Below are 24,914 nucleotides of genomic sequence, written 5' to 3'. Positions count from 1 at the left end.
ATCAATTACCATACTAAGTAGTATGTGCGCTGTTGTCTATGTTATGTAGACTTAAAACTCTGAAGCGGTTTTTTTTATTGGTGAAATTTTTACTGGGCCACTGCAGATCAACAGTGGGGCACGTGCCTCAGTGAAATATGTCTGGGACGCCCCCGGTTGCACATAATACAGCAGGGCTGTCCAAAGCGTGGACTGCAGCAATTTTTTGTAAAGGCCTGTAAACTGGCACGAATAAGACAAAGCTGCAAACATGGCATTACAAAAAAAAAAAACTAAAATCTTAAGATCCACGGATCGAGTTGAAGTTGTTGATCTAGAGATGTAGGCGTTGTTAAAATAATTTAGATTGCTTTGTGACTTATTTTTTTAACACTTCTATGCATGGAAGCCTTTTTAACTTTTGTCCTTTTTTTTTTTTTTAACTGTCTTCGTTCAAAAAAAGAATACTGAATCAAAAGCAATGTTATAAATCATTTTCATATTTAAGGCTCCTATCATGTAATCCACTTTGAACATTTTTGGGGTAAATCGCTACATATTTTGTAATTTTGCTAAAACAAAAATCGTGTATAAAAAAAAACATTAAGAATATATAACTATTTCATTGGGTATATCTGAAGTTGATGTATGGACATTTCTAGCTTTTAGAGCAAAAACAATATATTCTGACTTGCTTTTAACACTTTAATGACGAGATCCTTTTGGTCCCCGAGACATTTAACGTGGAAGAAAATTGCAAAGTGAAAAATATTAAGAATGCCCCCTGCATGCTTAATTTTTTCAGTTTGTGCCCCTTAGTGCAGTGGTCCCCAACCACCGGGCCGTGGCCCGATTTTTTTATATAAAAATAATAATAATAATAATAATTTTTTAATTTTTTTTTTTTATTAAATCAACATAAAGAACATCATATACACTGACAAATAGTGCACCAACCACAAAAAACTCCCTTTTTCATGACAAAAACGTCCCTTTTTCATGACAAAGAAGAAAAAAAAGAAGAAAAAAAAAAAAAAGGACCCCCCCCCCCCCGGGCCGCGGGACAAATTATTAAGCGTTGACCGGTCCGCGGATACAAAAAGGTTGGGGACCACTGCCTTAGTGGAAAACGTTGGGACACCCTTGTTAAATATGCTGCGGTCTCCGTATATATCGCTGTGATGCCTTCAATGTACGTTTTTGTGCTTGTCAATTTCAAGTGGAAGAACAATCCCACTTTGAGAGGCCTGAAATGCTTGTTACACTTACTGGTAAGTATTTCTTCTCACAATATAACGTATAATTTTGGAAAGTTCAATGTATTTATTAGTTTCTGTCATTTGTATGCGTTTTATAAAAAGTCCAAATGGAAAGTTTAAAAATCCCTATGTCCATGAAGGTCTCGCTTCCTCTTTCAATGAACTTAGAGACAGTCATGGCTGGCGCTCATTATTTCATAGAAACCGGACGGGACACCCGTCAGTTGTGAATTTACCAAAACGTTCAGTTTCAACAATAAGAAGCACAGTAATTGTGTTATGTGTATTTATAATTATTTTTTTATACATACTAATGCATTTGTACTGATAATATTTCCTTTTGTATGTCGTTGCTGAAATAAACGCACCCCTGCTAGGGCTATTTAATGGTACGTTCCCAGTGACAGCTCGAGCTGGGCTAACTCTCATGCTCCAGGCAGCATTGGAAACAGAGGCAACCTTTAACAAGCCGACACAATAATTGTCCCATTTTGCTAAACTTGTCGACTATCAACCGCCGACATGTGTGCTGCCAAAAGGGGAGACTTGTCTCCGATTGAAAAGGAGTTGATTGACGTCATCTCGGCAGGTAAGCCTCCTCGACTAATCCTCCACATTGTGGCTAGCGTGAATAGCTAGCATGATACGTTTTGAAATATTTGACATTTTTGGTAACTCACTCAGGAAACAACGTTGTGTCTCCCTATGGTCACACTGTTAATTTGTATGAAAATGTATCAATTACGTCTAACGTGTGTGAGTAATATTTTAATTGTATTGTTGACAAAATGTTAATTGCTGAGGCTGCAGTTTGCAAAGCTATCATAAGAACTGTCTAATTGGAACTTTTCACCTGGTTACAAAAGGTAACTAGTGGGACAATTGTACACCGCTGCAAACTACAACAACAGTAATGTGTTTCAAAATGAATGTGACTTTGACAGTCTGGCTTGTGTTAAAGTGGAACTGCACTTTTTGGGGGTTTTGCCTATCATTCATAAATGCTTCTGACTCCTAAATAAACACTAGCAAAGGTCCGCTAACAATGGAGCCGATGGAAGTTGCTTTATTTTGCCTACACAGCACTGAAAACATCCACAAAGATCCTTCATTGTTTTATGTACACTCTGTGTGTGTGTATATGTGTGTATGTATATGTGTGTATATATATATATATATATATATATATATATATATAATTTTGTCACAGGCTGATTTATAGTAACATGCATTATTTATGTATTTTGTTCATGCAGTGTATTAATTTCACAAACTCTTTCCAACATTGGCTTTTGCCTTCAACATTAACACTGCTATTATTGGCAGACTTGAGAGACAAAGACTATCCATCCATTTCCTACCGCTTTTCCCTTTCGTGGCCACAGTGGGTGCAGCAACCTGTCTCAGCCTATCTTTGTCTTTTAGAGTCCATTTTAAAGTGATTTTACTCTCTTTTAAATCCTTACGTGGTCTTGCCCCACCTTACCTCTCTGAGCTGCCCCACCTCTATGCCCCCACCCGGTCCCTCAGGTGAGCTGATCAGCTGATCCTGGAGATGCGCAAACTCTGGAACCATCTCCCTCTCCGTGTGAGACAGGCCCCTTCTTTGGCAACTTTTAAGACCCTTCTTAAAACCCATTTTTATTTTATTCACTAGCTTTTAACCCAACATGAGACATTAAACTTTTTTTTTTCCTTTTTTTTTTTTTTGAAATTGTTTTTAACATTTATTTTTCAAACTGTTTAACTTTTTAACTGCTTTTTATCAAACAAATTGTTCTAAGGATAATTTGTATTTGCGTTTTCAATGTGTATTTTACTTCTGTTTTAAATATTATTATTTAGTCTGTCCTTTGCCTCTATTTCTTTGTGGTGTAAAGCCCCTTTGTTCTTCAACTGTGGTTGTTTTTAAAGGGCTTTATAAATAAAGTCCCCTGGTCATGATAATGAAGATGGCGGTGCAGAGGTGACGCCCTCTGCTGGAGACACGGATGCACAGCCAGTGGAGCGAGCAGCAGAAATAATTGAAGAAATTCTGGAAGATGATGAAGAAATTGAAGATAAAGACGAAATTGAGAAAGGAGAAGTATTTGAAGAAATTCTGGAAGATGATGAAGAAATTGAAGATAAAGACGAAATTTGAGAAAGGAGAAGAAGTATTTGAAGAAATTCGGGAAAATGATGAAGAAGAAGAAGTTAAAGATGAAAAAGAAGTTAAAGAAACTCAAGAAATTGAGAAAAAAGAAGAAATACTTGAAGGAATTCGGGAAAATGATGAAGATGAAGAAGTCAGAGAAACTCAAGAAATTGAGAAAGAAGAAATACGTGAAGAATTCGGGAAAATGATGAAGAATAAGAAGTTAAAGATGAAAAAGAAGTTAAAGAAACTCAAATTGAGAAAGAAGAAGAAATGCTTGAAGGAATTCGGGAAAATGATGAAGATGAAGAAGTCAAAGAAACTCAAGAAATTGAGAAAGAAGAAATACTTGAAGAAATTCGGGAAAATAATGAAGTTAAAGATGAAAAAGAAGTTGAAGAAACTCAAATTGAGAAAGATGAAGAAATACTTGAAGGAATTCAAGAAAATGATAAGGACAAATAAGAAGTCGGGCTTCACGGTGGCAGAGGGGTTAGTGCGTCTGCCTCACAATACGAAGTTCCTGCAGTCCTGGGTTCAAATCCAGGCTCGGGATCTTTCTGTGTGGAGTTTGCATGTTCTCCCCGTGAATGCGTGGGTTCCCTCCGGGTACTCCGGCTTCCTCCCACTTCAAAAGACATGCACCTGGGGATAGGTTGATTGGCAACACTAAAATTGGCCCTAGTGTGTGAATGTGAGTGTGAATGTTGTCTGTCTATCTGTGTTGGCCCTGCGATGAGGTGGCGACTTGTCCAGGGTGTACCCTGCCTTCCGCCCGATTGTAGCTGAGATAGGCGCCAGCGCCCCCCGCGACCCCGAAAGGGAATAAGCGGTAGAAAATGGATGGATGGAAATAAGAAGTCAAAGAGGACAAAGAAAAAGTCAAAGAAGTTGAAGTTCGAGAAGACAAAGAAAAAGGCAGAGACAAAGGAAAAGACGGAGAAGACAGGCAGTTTTTTTTCCCGCTCCTTCAAAATAAGGGGGAGTAGGCTCAGCTGGACTAAAGCCCAGCTTGACTTTGGCGATTGGTTTCGTCTCTCCACAGTTCTCCGACAGCTGGGTAAGACAAACCATGGTCCTACGCAAGATGGCGGCCAGGAGGCGGAGTATGCAGCGGAGCGGAGAGACGGGGCGCGCCTGAAGAGACGCTGCAGCGATCAAAACCAGGGGTGGAGCTGAAAGAGCGGCCAACCGACACTGCGAGCGACTTATTGAAAAATAAAGGGTTAAACCTGTGCAAAGCGATGTCCTCCGTCAATGATCCTTGCAACCCACACGATGGTGGCAGGAAGCCATTCACAGTATAGTAAAAAGAAAAACATATGTCTTGTCTTACATAAGGATTGTGACTGAAAGGCGAAATAAAAAAGTGCAGTTGCCCTTTAAAACTTGCTGGTTATTGCATGTTTTAGTGTTAGTGGATTCATTAAGACAATTATAGTCTAGTCAGTTTTATTTCTCCAGCGCCAATTCACAACAGAGGTACGCACACGCACGAGCAGGTCTAGAACCACGCTCCTCTTACTCAAATGGGCTTCTTTGTTTTTCCCAGGAAATGTCCAAGAGGCCTCAAGACTGCTGGGCTGCAAAGATGTCAGAGTCAACTGTTTGGATGAGGTAACAACATTGAAAGTACTTCAATGCCTTGTGGAGGACAAACGTGCATGAATCTTGGACATCTGTTTCTTTATGAACGCCGCATGCCTGACTTGAAAACGTTGGCTTCTCCTCAGGAAGAGGACCCTCATGTTCTCTTATCTTTGTTTTGCTAGGGCCTCTAAGCTCACGTCAGTCATCTGTCTGTAACTGATGTTTTGTCAAGTTGTTAGTGCTTGACCTTAAAGCTCAGGGGTCTCCAAGCTCAGGCCCTTGGGGCAAGTGTGGCCCGCCAGCCTCCACAATCTGGATTTTCAAGTTAATTTTCGTTAACATTAAAGTTGAATTATTGCAAAGGTGCTGCCATTTAATTGATAATGTCAATACAGTCAGTCAATGACCATGGATGTTACACCAAAACATCTTGTGCTTAGAAGGAAAATATGTACCAATTCAGAGAACCTTTCACTCCCATGGGGTAAATGATAAAAAACCAAGAAAGAAAGTTAACACGTGGTATACAACACACAACCTGCCCACTATACTATGTGGATATTATAAAATTGTCCACACACAATTCAAAACTACACCCATCTTAATCCTCTAAAAAGCATTGTGGGTAATATGCAGAATACTTTATTCACACTTCTACATATTTGGCATATTTTAGTTGTTTGATGTTTCTCATTGATAACATTTTTAACAAGGTCGCCAGTGAAGTAAACAAGGTAAGAGCGGTTCACATATTCTTATTATACCATCCCCAGAATCTTAATGTTTTATTGTTTACTCTTCATATTGCAGTGATGGGAGTGTTAATGTTTTGTTCAGTCTGTTAGTTACAGCGTGTTTTAATTAATGCTTTAACAAACTAAAGTGTCTGATCATTTCCTAATAGTATTGTAAATCCCTTATCTTTTTTTTTTGTACAAAATGATCGTTGATACGTTACAATCAGTGCTCGCTGACACAAAAAAGGGTCCTTGTGTGTATTTGTGCGTCTGAGTCAAAATGTTTTGTGACCCCATGCAGGATTCATAGCAAAGAAATGTGGTAATCAGCACAATCTCTGACCTTTTTATGTACATTAATATTTTATTATAGGCCCTTTCAGGCACTTTTGGTTCCTAGATCTATAGGTTCCTGTAGAAGTGTCTGGTTTGTGTTTCCACCGCATTTCATAGTTCAGGGTTGTTTATACATACAGGGATGATGACGTATGGAAGAGTGGTTTACTATATTTCTTTACTGATATCATGTAAACAGTCAGACAATAGTAGGTCAGTTTTTTTACCAAAAATTAAATAATTGAAATATAAAGCAAAACGATTTTTTTAAAATAACGTGTACCGAAATATTCATAAAAAGTCTAGCTTTTTTTCCCTTTTTCCAACAGTCAGAAAGTCGTCCTCAGTAAATGATGAATTCATGAGGGTCAGGCGACTCCTTTTGGTCCATTTTAGCTATAAATAATAAATATCAGTGTTTATCTCACGCCGAAAACCCAAACACATAGACTTTAGCGTTAGCTTGTTACTATTAGCTTTCTGTTCACTCTGAGGCTAATAACTACACAAATGGAGTGTCACTGACTACTTTTACAACATGTAATAGTTAGTATATGATGATTTGAATTTTGTTCCCTTCATGTACTACCGCCTTTATTTCGCATTTATTCAATGAAGTCAGAGTAGCTGATGTCTCCGCTTTGAGTCCGGCTTAATGTAAATTCATTTAAGAGTCCATTCATTCATCGTAATGTCAATAAACTGCATATAGTTTAAAGACTACGGCTTAGTACTGCAAAATAGTTTCACTTATCAGCGATCTTCAGAACAAAATCTCCTGCCTTTCGAAAGCTACTTTCGTTCTTCTTTCTCTCCGTTGTCAAGTTTGTTGTAATAGAAATACACAAGAAATAACAAACAAGCCCGCAGCGTACATTACAATGGCAGTCGTGTGTTTGGAAGATACATTTTAGGAACGCCCCTAACTGTGTTCAGCCAATCAGTTTGATAGCACAGCCTGCCCCTGAAAAAGTTCATGGTCGCTTGGAAAAGTCTCACCTAACTCGGAGGAACTCCAAAAGCTTCCTGAAGAACTAAATCTACTCTGGTAGTTTATGGTGGAAACACAGGGGGAACTTTATTTACCCGGGTAGTGGGGAAGTTCCTGTGGTGGAAAAGGTTCTTATGACTCAAACTTGTTGAAATGCATAATCTGTCTACTTGCAGTGCGGCATGACGCCGCTCATGCACGCTGCCTACAAAGGCAAAGCAGACATGTGCAAGTTGCTTCTGCAACACGGCGCCGACGTCAACTGCAACCAACACGAGCACGGCTACACGGCGCTCATGTTCGCTGGCCTGTCGGGTGCGTTGTCGACTTTGCAAATGCAAATTTCACATCAATTTCTTCACTCAAACCTCCTTTCCCTTTGTGCTCTGGCAGGGAAGATGGACATCACGTGGATGATGTTAGACGCCGGGGCGGAAACTGACGTGGTCAACTCTGTAGGAAGAACCGCTGCGCAGATGGCAGCGTTTGTTGGTGCGCCGCACACACACATGCGTTGGTTGACTACAGTGTCATTTCTCTATAAAATTGTTATAAGTACACCTCTGCATAATATTATATCCTTATTAAAATTAAATAAAACTGTAAAAAATATATAAAGCAATTACTAACTTTAATAACTTTATTGACATCGATTTTTAGTCTGTAACAGAAAATATTTAAAGTGCATCAACTGCATAATCTTTGTTAAACACATTATTTGACCAAGTTGCACCATTTGATTCCATCCATCCATTTTCTACCGCTTATTCCCTTTCGGGGTCGCGGGGGGCGCTGGCGCCTATCTCAGCAAAACAAAATTACAATTTTATAATTAACTCCATGAATAATAATAAATACAAACTGATCAGCAATGTTAACTCAGGAGTCCAAAATATACACAACTTTAACCTACAAAACAAAAATTAATTTAAAAAAATTCTGATATATATATATATATATTTTAAATCAAACCAAAGAAGTCAGGATTATTGTCTATAATTAGCACATGTTGTAGTGCGCAGCTTTTGGAAGCATGGTTTGAAGCATGATATTGCACGATACTGATAAAGCGTGTTCCCCGGGGTCATACGTACCCTCCCAGGCATTGCATCGGGCCTGCCCCCTTTCTGAGAAGGACTGCACCCGAGGAAGCCAATTTTGTCTTTATATTTAATACACAGCACTAGTTACGATGCATAGTTGTAATATTGACCTGGTGTGAAATTTAAAAAAATTACATTGATTGTCCACATGCCACTGTTTTAACAAGCCTGAGGGGCAGTTACGCTTGAACCCTATGAATTCTGCCTCGCAACAAGTAGTGAAGCCATTCTGTTCATCTTCTAAATTAGTTTTCTTCGCATTTTGCCATGTAGTTGGTGGCCAACCAGTTGGTCCCCTCTAAAAAGAACATAATCACTTGACCTTTAAATTAGATTTTTGAAACGGTGTCATCTTTTCTCAAACTCTTTAATTTAAATTTTTTAGGGCAACACGACTGCGTCACTGTCATCAACAACTTCTTCTCCCGCACCCGACTCGACTACTACACCAAAGTTCAGGGTTTGGAGAAAGAACCAAAGTTGCCACACAAATTGGCGGGACCCCTGCACAAGGTCATCATGAGCACCAACCTCAATCCAGTCAAGGTAAAAAAAAAATCCCCCAAATAAGCTGAAAGGTGGACATGCATTACACTGCTGTAGCAATTAAATTGAAATGTTTAAAATACAAATAAACCTCAAACTTGCATGGTATAACATCAAGGCTGAAAATAAACATCAAGACAAATTTTCAGAAATCCGAACGCTGTTTCGATTTGTTGTGGTGAAGAAGGAGCTGAGCCGAAAATAAAACCTCTCAATTTACCGGTCGATATATGTTCCCATCCTCACCTATGGTTATGACCAAAAGGACAGGATCACGGGTACAAGTGGCCAAAATGAGTTTCTGCCGCCAGGTGGCAGGTCTCTCCCTTAGAGATGGGGTGAGAAGCTCTAACATCCGGGAGGAACTCAGAATAAAGCCGCTGCTCCTGCACATCAAGAGGAGCCAGATGAGGTGATTCGGGCATCTGCTCAGGATGCCTTCCTAGAGACGTGTTAAGGGCACGTCTGACCGGCAGGAGGCCGCGTGGAAGACCCAGGACACGTTGGGGAGACTGTGTCCTGGCTGGCCTGGGAACGCCTTGGTATCCCCCGGGAGGAGCTGGACGAGGTGGCTGAGGAGAGGGAAGTCTGTGCTTCTCTGCTTAGGCTGCAGCCCCCGCAACCCCACCACGGATAAGCGGAAGAAAATGGATGGATGGACACATTTCAGTGTGTTTGTGCAAACATAAGTCCCAATATAACAAAGCAGTGTTAACCACAGGACTGCAATCTATCTGGGACAGAGGATTGCATAGTTGGACATGTCGCATGTTTTTATACAGTTGTAGGTGAGAAAAAATGTGAGCCAAAAAACATGAAAAGCAGCGCAAATTGGGTTTAGAAATACAAATGAACTCTCTATTGTCGCTTTTTGGTGAGATGGGACGGCCTGGCGAAGTTGGGAGAGTGGCTGTGCCAGCAATCTGAGGGTTACTGGTTCAATCCCCACCTTCTACCATCCTAGTCACGTCCATTGTCCTTGAGCAAGACACTTCACCCTTGCTCCTGGTTAGCGCCTTGCATGGCAGCTCCTGCCATCAGTGTGTGAATGGTTGATTGTGGAAATAGTGTCAAAGCGCTTTGAGTTCCTCAAAAAAAAGGTAAAAAAGCGCTATACAAGTACAACCCATTACCATTCAATACTTGCTTTATGTTCTTTAATCAAAGAAGAAAAAAACGCAATATTTGTCACAAGATGAAAAAGACTAGCTAAAATGCTATGATTATACGGTAAATATAGAATCAATATTTTTAAGTTGGCGACTCTGATCCTTCTTGCTATGTCTTCTTATTTTCTGGCAGACCAGGGGCGTATAACGTGGGTTAAAAAGCAGTTATAGTGCTATTTACTGTTAGTTATTTGCAAACATTACATTTTGTTAATGAGTGAAGGCAAACAGATCGCGGCAAATTTAATTGTGGTGGTCTGTTACATAAATAAATAAATAAACTTCAGGGTCACATGGCGATGACAGACACAATAGGTTGTAGTCCCTTGATGTCAAGTCCAGTGGTGGGCCAGCGAGCGTCTGTCACCATTTTGCCTTTCTCAAAGAAAAATGCGCTATGTTTGTGTTTTATGCTGTTGGAACTGTTCAAATTGCGAAAAGGATAACAGTTTCTTCAGTTTCCCAAGATGTAATCAAGACAGGCGAAAGAGTGCAAAAAACGAAAAGAAAAGCAAAGGATCAGCGTCGACGAATGCATTAGTTTGCAGTGATCACTTTGTTTGATATACTTTTATTGTTTAGTATTTCCCAATTTAGGTTTTATCTTTATATTATTTGTATCTTTTTGTTTGGGAGTTCTTTAAACACATTTTTGCTACCAGTGTTTTTGAAGAACCAACTTGGCAAGTCTAAATAAAATAAATCAAACGTGAGCAAAACCTAAAAGAGCTCAGGTATTACCAAATGCAGCAATCATAAATAGTTGTCAGCACATACACAACATTGACATTTAAAGTTATATTTTGATAAAGACGGGAAAAAAACATGCATACTCGTAACGGGGCGTGCAACAACAATAAAACTAACATGGGTGTAGATGCAAAGTTGAGTTGAGTTTGAGTTTATTTCAAACATGCAAGCATACACCATGATGCGTCCATAATTTCCAGTTTCTCTTTTCAACATGTTCGAAAAGGAGTAAGAAGATGCAGAGCTTTTTTAATCCTACCCCTTTTACATACGTTTGTTCACCTCCTGTTCTCAATATATTCACAATATACTCCATAATTAATCCCAATTAAAAAAAAAAAAAAAATCATAATTGGTGAATTAAGTTATCTGCGATGAGGTGGCGACTTGTCCAGGGTGTACCCCGCCTCCCGCCCGATTGTAGCTGATAGGCACCCGCGACCCCAAAGGGAATAAGCGGTAGAAATGGATGGATGGAATTAAGTTATATTTCATATGATGAGATGAGTAAGATTATTTTGAGAATGAATGAATGGATGGATGAAATACATTCAGAATGTTTATCATGGTTCTTCTTTGTACTTTGTAAACTCTTTAAGTTTGAAGAGTTTCTTGAAGTGGATCATATTAGTACATTGATTGCTTTGCTTAATCCATTCCATAATTTAATTCCACATACAAATATACTGAAGGTCATAAGTGTTGTACGTGCATACAAATATTTTAAATTACATTTTTCTTTAAGATTATATTTCTCCTCTTTTGTTGAGAAGAATTGTTGTATATTCTTGGGTAGCAGGTTATAGTTTGCTTTGTGCATAATTTTAGCTGTTTGCAAATTCACTATGTTGTGGAATTTCAGTATCTTTGATTCAATAAATAAAGGATTTGTATGTTCTCTATATCCAACATTATGTATTATTCTAATTGAGCTTTTTTGTAGCACCGTTAGTGAATGAAGTGTACTTTTTTAATTATTTCCCCATATTTATAACATGTTTTGCTTTATTCATTATTGACGTGTTTCTTGCTACTTTGTTGTATATTTTTTACATGAGGTTTCCAGTTCAATTTATCATCAATCATTATACCTAGAAATTTGGTTTGTTACTCTTTCAATTTCTATTCCGTCCATTTGTATTTGTGTTGGACTTTCTCTTCTACTGTTACCAAATAGCATTATATAACTGAGATTCAAAGGTAGTCTGTTTTTGTCAAACCATCTTTTTAATTTATTTCTTTTATTTGTATTATCTTCTATGTGTTCTCTCCTGAACAAAACGCTGTTGTATCACCCGCAATTAGTACTAACTTTAAATATTTTCTAACTTTACAAATGTCATTTATATAGAGATTGAATAATTTAGGTCCTAGAATTGATCCCTGGGGTACACTACAGGATATATTTAGTGTTGTAGGTGTGTGTTCGCCTAGCTTCACGTATTGAGACCTGTTCGTTAGATAACTCCTTATCCAGTTTAAGACTAACGCTGTGATGCCATATTGTTCTAGTTTTTTGATTTAAATATTGTGATTAATTGTGTCAAATGCTTTAGTAAGATCCATAAACAGTGCTGCCACACATCTATTGCATAGGTAATTTCTTCTGTAATTTAAATTAAAGCCATTGAAGTTGAAACATTAGGTCTTTATCCATATTGGTTCTCTTCAAGTATTCTATTTTTGTTTGTGAAACTCTGTAATCTGTTATTGAAGAGTTTTCAATGATTTTAGAAAATTATGGAAGTAAAGAAACAGGTCTACTATTTGTAAATTTGATGTTTGTCTCCAGTCTTTTAAATAGGTGATATTTTAGCTATTTTAATTTTGTTTGGAAATTTACCTGTTCTAAATGATAGTTAAATCATGAAATGCAATCTTAACCAAACAAAAACTATACACGCATTATCCGGGAGAGTCTTGATACTAATTAGCTTGACCCAGACACACACAAAGAAGTTATAGACTTCCATGCTTTTCCTAGTTTCCATCTGTTTTGTCACGTAGAATTACGTCTGGAGCACCGATAGTTCAACATGTCTGGGAACACGACTGTCTGATAATCCTTGGGATCGTTTGACTAGTCTTTTTTTTTTTTTTTTGATAATGTATAGGGATCTATTCCAGTGGTTCTCAAATGGGGGTACGCGTACCCCTGGGGGTTCTTAAAGGTATGCCAAAGGGTTCGTGAGATTTTTTTTAAATATTTCTAAAAATAGCAACAATTCAAAAATCCTTTATAAACATATTTATTGAATAATACTTCAACAAAATATGAATGTATGTTCATAAACTGTGAAAAGAAATGCAACAATGCAATATTCAGTGTTGACAGCTAGATTTTTTTGTGGACATGTTCCATAAATATTGATGTTAAAGATTTGTTTTTGTGTGAAGACATTTTTAGAATTAAGTTCATGAATCCATCCATCCATCTCTCCATTTTCTACCGCTTATTCCCTTTGGGGTCGCGGGGGGCGCTGGTGCCTATCTCAGCTACAATCGGGCGGAAGGCGGAGTACACCCTGGACAAGTCGCCACCTCATCGATATTACAATCCCCAAAGAGGGCACTTCAAGTTGATGATTACTTCTATGTGTAGAAATCTTTATAATTGAATCACTTGTTTATTCTTCAACAAGTTTTTAGTTATTTTTATATCTATTTTTTCCAAATAGTTCAAGAAAGACCACTACAAAATGAGCAATATTTTGCATTGTTATACAATTTAATAAATCAGAAACTGATGACATAGTGCTGTATTTTACTTCATCTCTTTTTATCAACCAAAAATGCTTTGCTCTGATTAGGGGTACTTGAATTAAAAAAATGTTCACAGGGGGTACGTCTCTGAAAAAAGGTTGAGAACCACTGATCTATTCTATTTGCCAATATCTTCTTTTAATGGTAAGATTTAGGCCCCTAGCGTACTCCGATATTTCACACTCTGTTTAATGCTCAGTAGCCACGCTGTTTTGGTGGCTCACCACTTTTTTTTTTACTTCTGTTCAAAAGTCACTTGATGGAGTACAACCTGTTCCCCTAATTCTTGCAGATGGTGATGCTGGTGAAGGAGAACCCGCTGCTGGCCGAGCCGGAGGCTTTGGACAAGTGTCGGCGCGTAATGGAGCTTATCTGCGAGAAGTGCATCAAGCAGCAGGACATGAACGAGGTGCTCGCCATGAAGATGCACTACATCAGCTGCGTGCTGGGCAAGTGTGCCTCCTTCCTTAAGGACCGCGATGACAAGCTGGACGGCCTTATGAAGAGGTGAGTGGGCGGAGACCGTGTGGACGCCATTACAGTGGGAGGCAATACAAACACAATAGTTAAAGCCCACTGCTGAAGCTCTACACCAGGGGTGTGTTCAAACTAGGTCTGTGGGATATGACCTTTTTTTGATATCTCAATATTTTTAGGCCATGTCATGATACACAATATATATCTCGATATTTTGCCTTAGCCTTGAATTAACACTTGATACATACAATCACAGCAGTATGATGATTCTATGTGTCTACATTAAAACATTCTTGTTCATACTGCATTAATATACGCTCATTTTAAACTTTCATGCAGAGAGGGAAATCACAACTAAGTCAATTGACCAAAACTGTATTTATTAAGCAGTGGCACAAACATTCATGTAATTTCAAAACGGAAAGTGTAAGATTGTCAGAGACATTTTAAAACAGGCTATTAGTGCACTTTTGTGCATGATGTCACTAAGATGACTTATAAAACCACTAAATTAAAGTCCACTTTTTGTACAGTATGCCACTACAGTAGTTTAAAACAAATAAAGTGCACTTTTGTGTATGATGTCACACAAGATATTTCAATAAATGTCAAATACAAATTTGCTGCATAATAGGAAATCAAATCGTGGTCGTCCTCCGCTAAGTGGTAGGTTACTGCGGACATTATCTCCTTTTGTTGTTGACTATTTTTTTCATACGGTGTTGATCTGGAAATGTTTGCCCCGGCATTTTGATGTTGTGGGTGTGTGGCACCGAATGGAGATGTTGAAATGCGGAGTAAGCACTATTCAGTCTCTAGCTGGTGACTTTTCAATTAGTATTTTACAAATACATTCTTTAAAATTCCTACAATGTGAATTCCTGGATTTTTTTTTTCATATTCTGTCTCTCACAGTTGAAGTATGCCTATGATGAAAATTACAGACCTGTCATCATTTTAAGTGGGAGAACTTGCACAATCGGTGGTTGACTAAATACTTTTTTGCCCCACTGTAGTTGAATAGCCCTGCAATAAATCTTCAAGATGTGTGTGTACTTCGTTGAGCTCCACAGAAGGTTTTGTGCTTGAAGGCATTGCAAACTCCTTCCAGATATCAAAAAGTAATGAACCAATCAGGATCGCCGGGCAGGATTTCATGGATGTGACATAGCGCCAAAGGGACTGTTTGATTTAACAATAGTGGCACGCAACCCTCGCTGCGTCGTGTGCTGACATTGATTCTGCTATTGCAACTGTTTTGTCGAATCTATTGAATATTAATTCTTTAAAAGATGAACAGAGAACAGTTATGAAGGTTTTTCTTGGTGGCAAGGATGTTTTGGCTCTTGTTCTGACTGGGTTTGGATTTCCCAGCGTCGCTCTCATTAGCGTCGCAGGTTGATTTCGATGTGTGTGTTGCAACTTGTCCAGGGTGTACTCCGCCTTCTGCCCGACTGTAGCTGAGATAGTCACTAGCGACCCCAAAGGAAATAAGCGGTAGAAAATGGATGGATGGTTGAAGTAGCACGTCATTCAAGATAATGGACAAGTGGTTTATCCCATCACGTACAACTTATTTTTTTTACAAAGCCCCGCCTTCTGAAATACATCTTTTGAGAACTCCCAGATCGATGTGTGGTCAGGTTACTAAAAATGCCCTGTGCCACCCTTTTCAGATACTGACATTGGCACCATCTGCAGGATCGTATGTGATAATGCCTCAATGTTAAAACGTTCAAAATCTCACCTCTAACACGGGTGAAGTTGAGCAACAAAAATAGGGTTTTTAAGTATCGTATTTTTCAGAGTATAAGTCGCTCCGGAGTATAAGTCGCACCTGCCGTAAATGCATAATAAAGGAGGGGAAAAAACATAAGTCGCACTGGAGTATGTCGCATTTTTTGGGGAAATTTATTTGATAAAACCGAACACCAAGAAAAGACATTTGAAAGGCAATTTAAAATAAATAAAGAATAGTAAACAACGGGCTGAATAAGTGTACGTTATATGACGCATAAATAACCAACTGAGAACTTGCCTGGTTTGTTAACGTAACATATTATGGTAAGAGTCATTCAAATAACTATAACATATAGAACATGCTATACGTTTACCAAACAATCTGTCACTCCTAATCGCTAAATCCCATGAAATCTTATACGTCTAGTTTCTTACGTGAATGAGCTAAATAATATTATTTGATATTTTACGGTAATGTGTTAATTTCACACAAGTCGCTCCTGAGTATAAGTCGCACCCCTGGCCAAATTATGGAAAAAACTGCGACTTATAGTCCGAAAAATATGGTAGTTTGTTTCTGTGCCAATGTGTTTTTGTCGTCCCGCAGCCTTTTAAAGGGTCGAGACGACGACGGCTTCCCGGTGTACCAGGAAAAGTTTGTCCGAGAGTGCATCCGCAAGTTTCCCTACTGCGATGCCACCCTGCTGCAGCAACTGGTCCGCAGCATCGCCCCAGTGGAGATTGTGAGTTTGACAACTCGCTGAGACATTATCTTCACTGGCATAGGAACTACTATTGCTCTTCCTGTGACAGGGCAGCGACCCAACCGCGCTCTCAGTGCTGACTCAGGCCGTCACAGGTCAGGTCGGCTTCATGGACACAGAGTTCTGCACGTCGTGCGGGGAGAAGGGAGCTGAGAAGAGATGTTCAGTCTGTAAAATGGTGAGCATGCTGACCTCCACCAGTGCCTCTTAATATATTGGATCTTAGCCTATAAGAACCCAGAACAGGAACATAATGAGGAATCTACCTTTCATGGCAGCTCCCGCCATCAGTGTGTGAATGTGGAAATAGTGTCAAAGTGCTTTGAATATCTTAAAGGTAAAAAAGGGCTAATCCAGTATAATCCATTTAACTCAAACCATTGAGGTGTTGCAGAGATATTTATAAAACAATCTTGTCCTACTTCATACTTCCTCCAAACGAAACTTTCGGAATTTGCCCCATTGGTGATGTTTTTCCCAACTGTAATGTCAGCGGCTAGATTCCCTCAGTGCTTTGCGCTAGGCTGCCAGTGTAGTCCGCTAGGCTGCCAGTGTAGTCCGCGCTGTCATCAATAAGCTCCTTCCTTTACGCTATCCTCTTGTTGTGGGGCAGACTGGCTCATACATGCACATGCATCCTCCGCTGTTGCCATTTCTAATACAAAGTACTATATAGTTCTAACTTATGTCTGTCAGTAGAATCGCCAGGTAAACGTTAAAAACTACAACATGGCTGACTGGGAAAAAGAGAGTCATAGTGGAGGCACATAAGACCACCCACACAAAGACATATTCTGAAAATGTTGACCAAAGACCCACCATTACATATTATGTAGAACACAAGGAAGTTTCTATAATGTAAAAAAAAATCATAATATGACCTCTTTAAGACTACAAGCTCTAACAATGTTTCCTAGCTTGTTTTATTTTCATTAATAAGAAATAGGGTAAAACTGTTTAATTATATGTGAAATGCACTAGAAAACATTACAATCACTAAATGGCTTTAAATTGAAGACAAAAAATAAGCCATTAGATGTGAGCTACCTTCTTCACATGTGTTAACCTGACACACTGACATTGTTGGGGAAACCACAAGTAAAGACAAAGGGCGACACCATGAAAGCTGTCCAGGCTTACAAATATCTGGGTGCACATGTGGACAGCAACCTGGATGGTCTGTAAACACGGATGCACCGTACAAGAAGAGTAAGAGCAGGTTTTTCGTCATACGGAGTCTTAGGTCTTTTAATGTTTGCACGGGGATGCGGCTCGTGTTTTATCACTCTGTGGTTGAAGTGTCCTGACTTTTGAGGCTGCCTGCCGAGGCGGCAACATAATACCAAGACACACTGGACGGCTGGACAGGCTGAGGAAGACAGCCAGTTCAGTGCTGGAGAGAGGGTTGGACACACGCAACTCTGTAGTTGAAAGATGGAGGAGAGATAAACTGCGGCCCATATGGGAGAATATTACCCCCTTCTCCCCCGCATCATGGCAGACCAGAGCAGCAGCCGAAGCCGGAGTCTCATTTCTCTGCACTCTGGGAATAAACGATACAAAAGGTACTTCGTCCCAGCACCCAGTAGGAGGCATTTGAACAACTAAGGCCCTTATCATAATTAAGACTCTACAGTCCGGACATGTATCTTTTTTAATAGTTTTTTAGATGTAACCAGTGTCCATCCATCCATCCATTTTCTTCTGATTATCCGAGGTCGGGTCGCGGGGGCGCCAGCCTAAGCAGAGAAGCCCAGACTTTCCTCTCCCCATCCACTTCGTCCTGCTCCTCCCGGGGGATCCTGAGGCGTTCCCAGGCCAGCCGGGAGACAGTCTTCCCAACGTGTCCTGGGTCTTCCCCTTGGCCTCCCGCTGGTTGGATGTGCCCTAAACACCTCCCGAAGGAAGGCGTTCGGGTGGCATCCTGAGCAGAGGCCCGAACCACCTCATTTGGCTGCTCTCAATGTGGAGGAGCAACTGCTTTACGCTGAGTTCCTCCGGGATGACAGAGTTTCTCACCCGATATCTAAGGGAGAGACCCGGCGAAGGAAACTCTTTTCGGCCGCTTGTACCCGTAATCTTGTCCTTTCGGTCATAACCCAAAGCTCATGATCATAGGTGAGGATGGGAACGTAGATCGACCGTTAAATTGAGAGCCTTGCCTTTCGGCTCAGCTCCTTTACCACAACGGATCGATACAGCGTTCGCATTACTGAAGACCCGCACCAATCCGCCTGTCGATCTCACGATCCACTCTTTCGTCACTCGTGAACAAGATTCTGAGGTACTTCAACTCCTCCACTTGGGGCAGGATCTTCTCCCCAACCTGGAGATGGCACTCCACCCTTGCCTGGGTGAGAACCATGGACGTGCCTTGGAGGTGCTGATTCCCATCCCAGTCGCTTCACACTCTGCTGCAAAACTATCCAATAAGAGCTGAAGATCCTGGCCAATTGAAGCCATCAGGACCACATCATCTGCAAAAAACAGAGATCTAATCCTGTAGCCACCAAACCGGAACCCCTTAACGCCCTGACTGTGCCTAGAAATTCTGTCCATAAAAGTTATGAACAGAATCGGTGACAAAGGGCAGGCTTGGCGGAGTCCAAGCCTCACTAGACACGGGACCGACTTCCTGCCCGCAATGCGGACCAAACTCTGACACTGATTATACAGGGAGCGGACGGCCACAACCGATACCCTATACACTCTGAGCCCTCCCCACAGGACTTCCCGGGGGACACGGTTGAATGCCTTCTCCAAGGCCACAAAGCACAGGTAGACTGTTTGGGCAAACTCCCATGCACCCTCAAGGACCCTGCCTAGAATATAGAACTGGTCCTCCGTTCCACGACCAGTACGAAAACAACACTGGTCCTCCTGGATCCGAGGTTCGACTACCTTCTCCTGATGTCCACGCGAAGTTGCAGAGTTTTGTCAACCAAAACAGTCCCCCAGCATCCAGGAGCCTTAAGGAACTCCGGGCAGTTCTCATGTTTGCCACCGAGGAGCTTTATAACTACCTCGGCAACCTCAGCCCCAAAAAGAGGAGAGCCCACCACAGATGCCCCAGGCACTGCTTCCTCATAAGAAGACATGTTGGTGGGATTGAGGAGGTCTTAGAAGTACTCCCTCCACCTATCCACAACAGCCGCAGTAGATGTCAGCAGCACACCATCCTCATCATACATGGTGTTGACAGTGCATTGCTTCCCCCCCGGAGGTGGCGGATAGTGGTCCAGAATCGCTTCGAAGACGGCCAGAAGTCGTTTTCTATGGCTTCACCAAACTCCTCCCATGTCCGAGTTTTTGCCTCTGTGACCGCTGAAGCCGCACTTTACTTGGCCTGTCGGTACCTGTCCGCTGCCTCTGGAGTCCCATAAGCCAAAAGGACCCGATAGGACTCTTTCTTCAGCTTGACGGCATCCCTCACCGACACCAGCAGGTTTTAGGATTAACGCCACGACAGGCACCTACCACATTGCGGCCACGGCTCAAATCAGCCACCTCAACAATAGAGGCATGGAACATAGTCCACTCGGACTCAATGTCCAGCACCTCCCTCGTGACATGTTCAAAGTTCTTCCGGAGGTGAGAATTGAACCTCTCTGACAGGAGACTCTGCTAGGCGTTCCCAACAGACCCTCACAATGCGTTTGGGCCTGCCAGGTCTGTCCAGCATCCTCCCCCACCATCGGAGCCAGCTCACCACTAAGTGGTGAAAGCTCTGGCCCTCTCGTCACCCGACTGTCCAAAACATGAGGCTGCAAATCCGATGACACAACTACAAAGTCAGTCATGGAACTGCGGCCGAGGGTGTCCTAGTGCTAAGTGCACATATGGACACCCTTATGTTTGAACATTGTGTTTTGTTATGGACAATCCGTGACGAGCACAAAAGTCCAATAACAAAGCACCACTTGGGTTCAGATCCAGGCGACCATTCTTCCCAATCACGCCTCTCCAGATCTCACTGTCGTTGCCAACATGCGCGTTGAAGTCCCTCAGCAGAACAAGGTAATCCCCCGGGGGAGCATTCTCTAGTACTCCCTCAAGAAAACCCAAAAAGAGTGGGTACTCTGAACTGCTGTTTGGTGCATAAGCACAAACAACAATCGGGTCCCGTCCCCCAACCCGAACGTGGAGGGAAGCTACCCTCTTGTCCACTGGGTTAAAGTCCAACGTGCAGGCTTTGAGCAGGGGGAAACAAGAATTGCCACCCTAGCCTGTCGCCTCTCATTGCTGGCAACGCCAGAGTGGAAAAGAGTCCAGCCCCCCTCGAGAGAACTGGTTCCAGAGCCCTTGCTGTGCGTCGAAGTGAGTCAGACTATTTCTAGCTGGAACATCGCGCAAAAGCTCAGGCTCCTTCCCTCCCAGCGAGGTGATGTTCCACTTCCCAAGAGCTGGCTTATTAGCTGAGGATCTGACCACCAACTGCCCTGCCTTCGGTTTCCGCCCATCTCACACTGCACCCGACCTCTATGACCTCTCCCATAAGTGGTGAGCCCATTGGAGTGGAGACCCACGTTGCCTCTTCGGGCTGAGCCATCGTGCCCCACCTCTGGGCCTGGCTCCAGAGGGGAGCCCCGGTGACCCGCGTCTGAGCGAGTGAAATCTAGGTCCTGGATTTGTACTTTTCATAAAGGTCTTTGAGCTGCTCTTTGTCTGATCCCTCACCTAGGACCTGTTTGTCTTGTGAGACCCTACCGGGGGCTTCTATGCCCCCGGACAACATAGCTCCTAGGATCATTGGGACACGCAAACTCCTCTACCACGATAAGGTGGCAGCTCAGAAAGGAGGTAACCGGTGTCCATTTATCTTTATTTCTGCCTGGTTTCAGTGTTTTGTTTGGACTCTCCTATTAGGTAAGGAGTAGTCCACCCAGATCCTTTTAGTTCAAATGCTGCCTAAAATGATTAGAGGTGGCGAGAATTGAAGTTAAACAATTTATTCTACAAAAAGGAGTTAGTACAAACGGCAATACCAGCGCTGGAGAGAATGAAACGAGTAATTATTCAGAGCAGTCTCCAAAATGGACGCCCTCCTCTCATGCTTTTGTCCTCCTAGGCTGTAATTGAAACTGGAAGTTCACCTGAGCACACACGTTTTCCTCCACCTTTGCTCCCTGCATCCGGCACTTCTGCTCGCGGAACCTAAATGAGATACAGTGTACTAGATACAATATTTGCGAGGATAGAAAACACAAGGTGCATTTATGTTATGTCCTTGATAGGGATGTAACGATCAACGGTATAATAATAAACCGCGGTAAAATTCCAGACAGTTTGGAATACCGAACAACTGTCATTTATTAAGGAAGTTTAGGAAACACTGCTTACTTCCTGGAAAAGGAGTCACAGCAGCGCATGCACACAAGTGTCGTTTGGCTTGAAAAAACATGGTGGAACACAACTACACAGACTTTGCTACGGCGGTTTCCCCTCGGAGTAAACAGAGCTGAGCGCTTGGTTTAAGTTCATTTTCCCTCGCTTCATTTCCGTGAAGTCTCAGCGTGGGTTTAAAGGAGCCATATCTAAGAATTTCATGCCAAGTGATCATTAAATGGCCCTGATATGTCAAAAGGCATTAATAAATCATGTTCTTTTCGAATACCTCTATAACTGATGACAGTAGTTTAGCCAGGATATGCTAATTTCAAAATTAGATTTACAGCCCCGAAATCTTATTTCGATGTCCCGCCCTCAAACTTGCTAATTTCTTCCTCAATAGGGAAATCAGGATTTTTACGTTTTCTTATTACTTGTAATAAATGGAAATGGACATTTCATATGTAAACTATATTGTCCAAAACAGTCTAGGATCTTGTCTAACAATGCTAGTATGTTCGTGCAGCGAATACTTAGTGTGATGCTGAGAAAGCTAGTCAATGACATACAGTATTGGCTAACGGGGGAGAAAAATGCCCGTTAGCCTGTATGTCGATGTGTATTCAAACTGACAACTTTTGTTTGTCGAAAATATATTTTGCCATCTGTGCCTATTTCGTTGTCACTATGCTGACACGCTGAGAGGAAATGGGTTCCAACTAGGGCTGGGCGATATTGCCTTTTTTTAATATCGCGATATTTTTAGGCCATATCGCGATATACGATATATATTACGATATTTTGCCTTGGCCTTGAATGAACACTTGATGCATATAATCACAGCAGTATGATGATTCTATGTGTCTGCATTAAAACATTCTTCTTCATACTGCATTCATATATGCTACTTTTAAACTTTCATGCAGAGAAGGAAATCACAACTAAGTCAATTGAACAAAAGTGTATTTATTAAAGTTATTAAGCAACGGCACAAACATTCAAGTCATTTCCAAAACATAAGTTGCAAGCTTGTCAGAGACATTTTAAGTGTCAAATAAAAATGAGTTGCATAACAGGAAATCAAATAGTATTCGTCCTTCACCATGTGGTATGTTACTAAGGTTATGAAATTCTCTTCATTCTCTAGCGCAAGTGGTGTCAAACTCAAATACAGAGTGGGCCAAAATTTTAAACTGAACAAAGACGCGGGCCAAGGTTGAACAAATTAACCTTTTAATAGGGACCCCAACAAGTTTTGGATTGAATATTGAACAAGTAAGGCTTACATAACTTTATAGTGACATGCAAAATCGAGTTTCAAATAATAATAATAATAATAATAAAATATCTAATTATTGCTCAGTTTGCTACACTGATTTGCTTTAACACTGAATAGAATAGAATAGGATAGAAAGTACTTTGGGTCATGACCGAAAGGATAAGATCACGGGTACAAGCGGCCGAAATGAGTTTCCTCCGCCGTGTGGCGGGGCTCTCCCTTAGAGGGTGAGAAGCTCTGCCATCCGGGAGGGACTCTAAGTAAAGCCGCTGCTCCTTCACATCGAGAGGAGCCAGATGAGGTGGTTCGGGCATCTGGTCAGGATGCCACCCGAACGCCTCCCTAGGGAGGTGTTTAGGGCACGTCCAACCGGTAGGAGGCCACAGGGAAGACCCAGGACACGTTGGGAAGACTATGTCTCCCGGCTGGCCTGGGAACGCCTCGGGATCCCCCGGGAAGAGCTAGACGAAGTGGCTGGGGAGAGGGAAGTCTGGGTTTCCCTGCTTAGGCTGCTGCCCCCGCGACCCGACCTCGGATAAGCGGAAGATGGATGGATGGATGGAGAAAGTACTTTATTGATAGAATAAAAAGTACTGTATTGATCCCTATTGAACGCGCAACGCTTATATAACTTAATAGTGCAAAATCATCTTTCAAAAAACAAACAAAAAAACATCAATGGCATATTAAATAAAATTTGAATAAAAAATTGAATGCCTCTTTTGTATTTGCAGCCTTCTGAGGTAAATGTCAACATTAACTTTTTCCACAGGCTAATACATTTGAAAATAAATGGGGGGGAGGGGTTTGTTGGTAGCGGGGGATTTATATTGTAGCGTCCCAGAAGAGTTATTGCTGCAAAAGGATCTGGGTATTTGTTCTGTTGTGTTGCGGTGCGGATGTTCTCACAAAATGTTTGTCATTCTTGTTTGGTGTGGGTTCACAGTGTCGCGCATATTTGTAACAGTGTTAAAGTTGTTTATACGGCCACGCTCTGTGTGACCTGTATGGCTGTTGACCAAGTATTAGTGCATTCACATACCTGTGTGTAGAAGCCACATATATTACGTGACTGGGCCGGCATGCTGTTTGTATGGAAGAAAACGTTACGTGGCTAACGTTAGCAGCTAACGTTAGCCACGTCGCTACCTCTCTGCCCTTTTTTTTTTTTTTTTTTTTTTTTTAACCTCTCTGCCCTGTGAGGGCGCGTATGTGACATGTTACGTAGGTAAGCCTGCTTGTCTGCGAGAAGGAGAGACAGGAAAGAGCGAGGAGAGCCTGAAGTGTACGCCCGCAGCTAAAAGTCCTGCGTGTGAACGTATATTCGAATATTACGATATAGTCATTTTCTATATCGCACAGAGACAAACCCGCGATATATCGTATATATCGATATCTCCCAGCCCTAGTTCCAACATTAGCAAGTCTGTCATCATGGCAATATGAAACGTACGGAGACAGCCGAATCAAACGATAAAATAATTCCTGATTCGTGTAGCCTATCGGCCTAACTTGGAAAAATGTCTACCATTTAGTTTTGGGCATTCATTAGGCTGCTAAGCATGCTTTACCTTTTTTCACCAGTATAACCATTGCTAGCGTTGGTTGTAATTTGTTTGTCTTTATTTTCTGATAGTACTGACAATAACTATACATAACCATATGATTGCCATTTGTTGTGATATTGTACGCACGCATGACGTACTTCTCTCTGAAAATAGCCTCATTTCTGTGTAAAATGTGTTGGTTAGAGATTTGTCATTGATAAAATGCTTGTCTATTCAGCTATTATGGTCCCAGCACCTCAACCCCTAGTAAGAAGCAGTGGAAGTTTGAAGTTCCTTTTGAGTAGCCCAGTCGATCCAGCTTGATTTGACTACTATCTGGCAACCTTCAGTCAGGAAGAGGGGGAGGGGACTAAATAATTTTGAACGTGATTGCAGTACCATTTCTGACCACAATATTA

At 41.3% G+C, this 24,914-nt stretch overlaps 1 protein-coding gene across 1 annotated transcript in view; it reads left to right on the top strand.

The window, feature by feature from the left end:
* The first annotated feature begins 1,605 nt into the window (after positions 1-1,605).
* The window catches only part of ankmy2a (ankyrin repeat and MYND domain containing 2a), a 30,447-nt gene continuing 7,138 nt past the window's right edge, over positions 1,606-24,914 (top strand). Inside the window, exons 1-8 of the mRNA XM_061915532.1 lie at positions 1,606-1,827; positions 4,928-4,992; positions 7,206-7,344; positions 7,423-7,521; positions 8,518-8,678; positions 13,653-13,867; positions 16,185-16,320; positions 16,391-16,519. Coding sequence (XP_061771516.1) covers positions 1,761-1,827; positions 4,928-4,992; positions 7,206-7,344; positions 7,423-7,521; positions 8,518-8,678; positions 13,653-13,867; positions 16,185-16,320; positions 16,391-16,519 — 1,011 coding nt within the window. The 5' untranslated portion in view covers positions 1,606-1,760. The remainder of the gene's footprint in view (positions 1,828-4,927; positions 4,993-7,205; positions 7,345-7,422; positions 7,522-8,517; positions 8,679-13,652; positions 13,868-16,184; positions 16,321-16,390; positions 16,520-24,914) is intronic.

The sequence above is a fragment of the Nerophis ophidion genome, linkage group LG11 (genome assembly GCF_033978795.1).
Source record: "Nerophis ophidion isolate RoL-2023_Sa linkage group LG11, RoL_Noph_v1.0, whole genome shotgun sequence".
NCBI lineage: Eukaryota > Metazoa > Chordata > Actinopteri > Syngnathiformes > Syngnathidae > Nerophis > Nerophis ophidion.
Note: the sequence above shows the minus strand (reverse complement) of the source record. Positions and strands in the feature narration are given on the sequence as shown.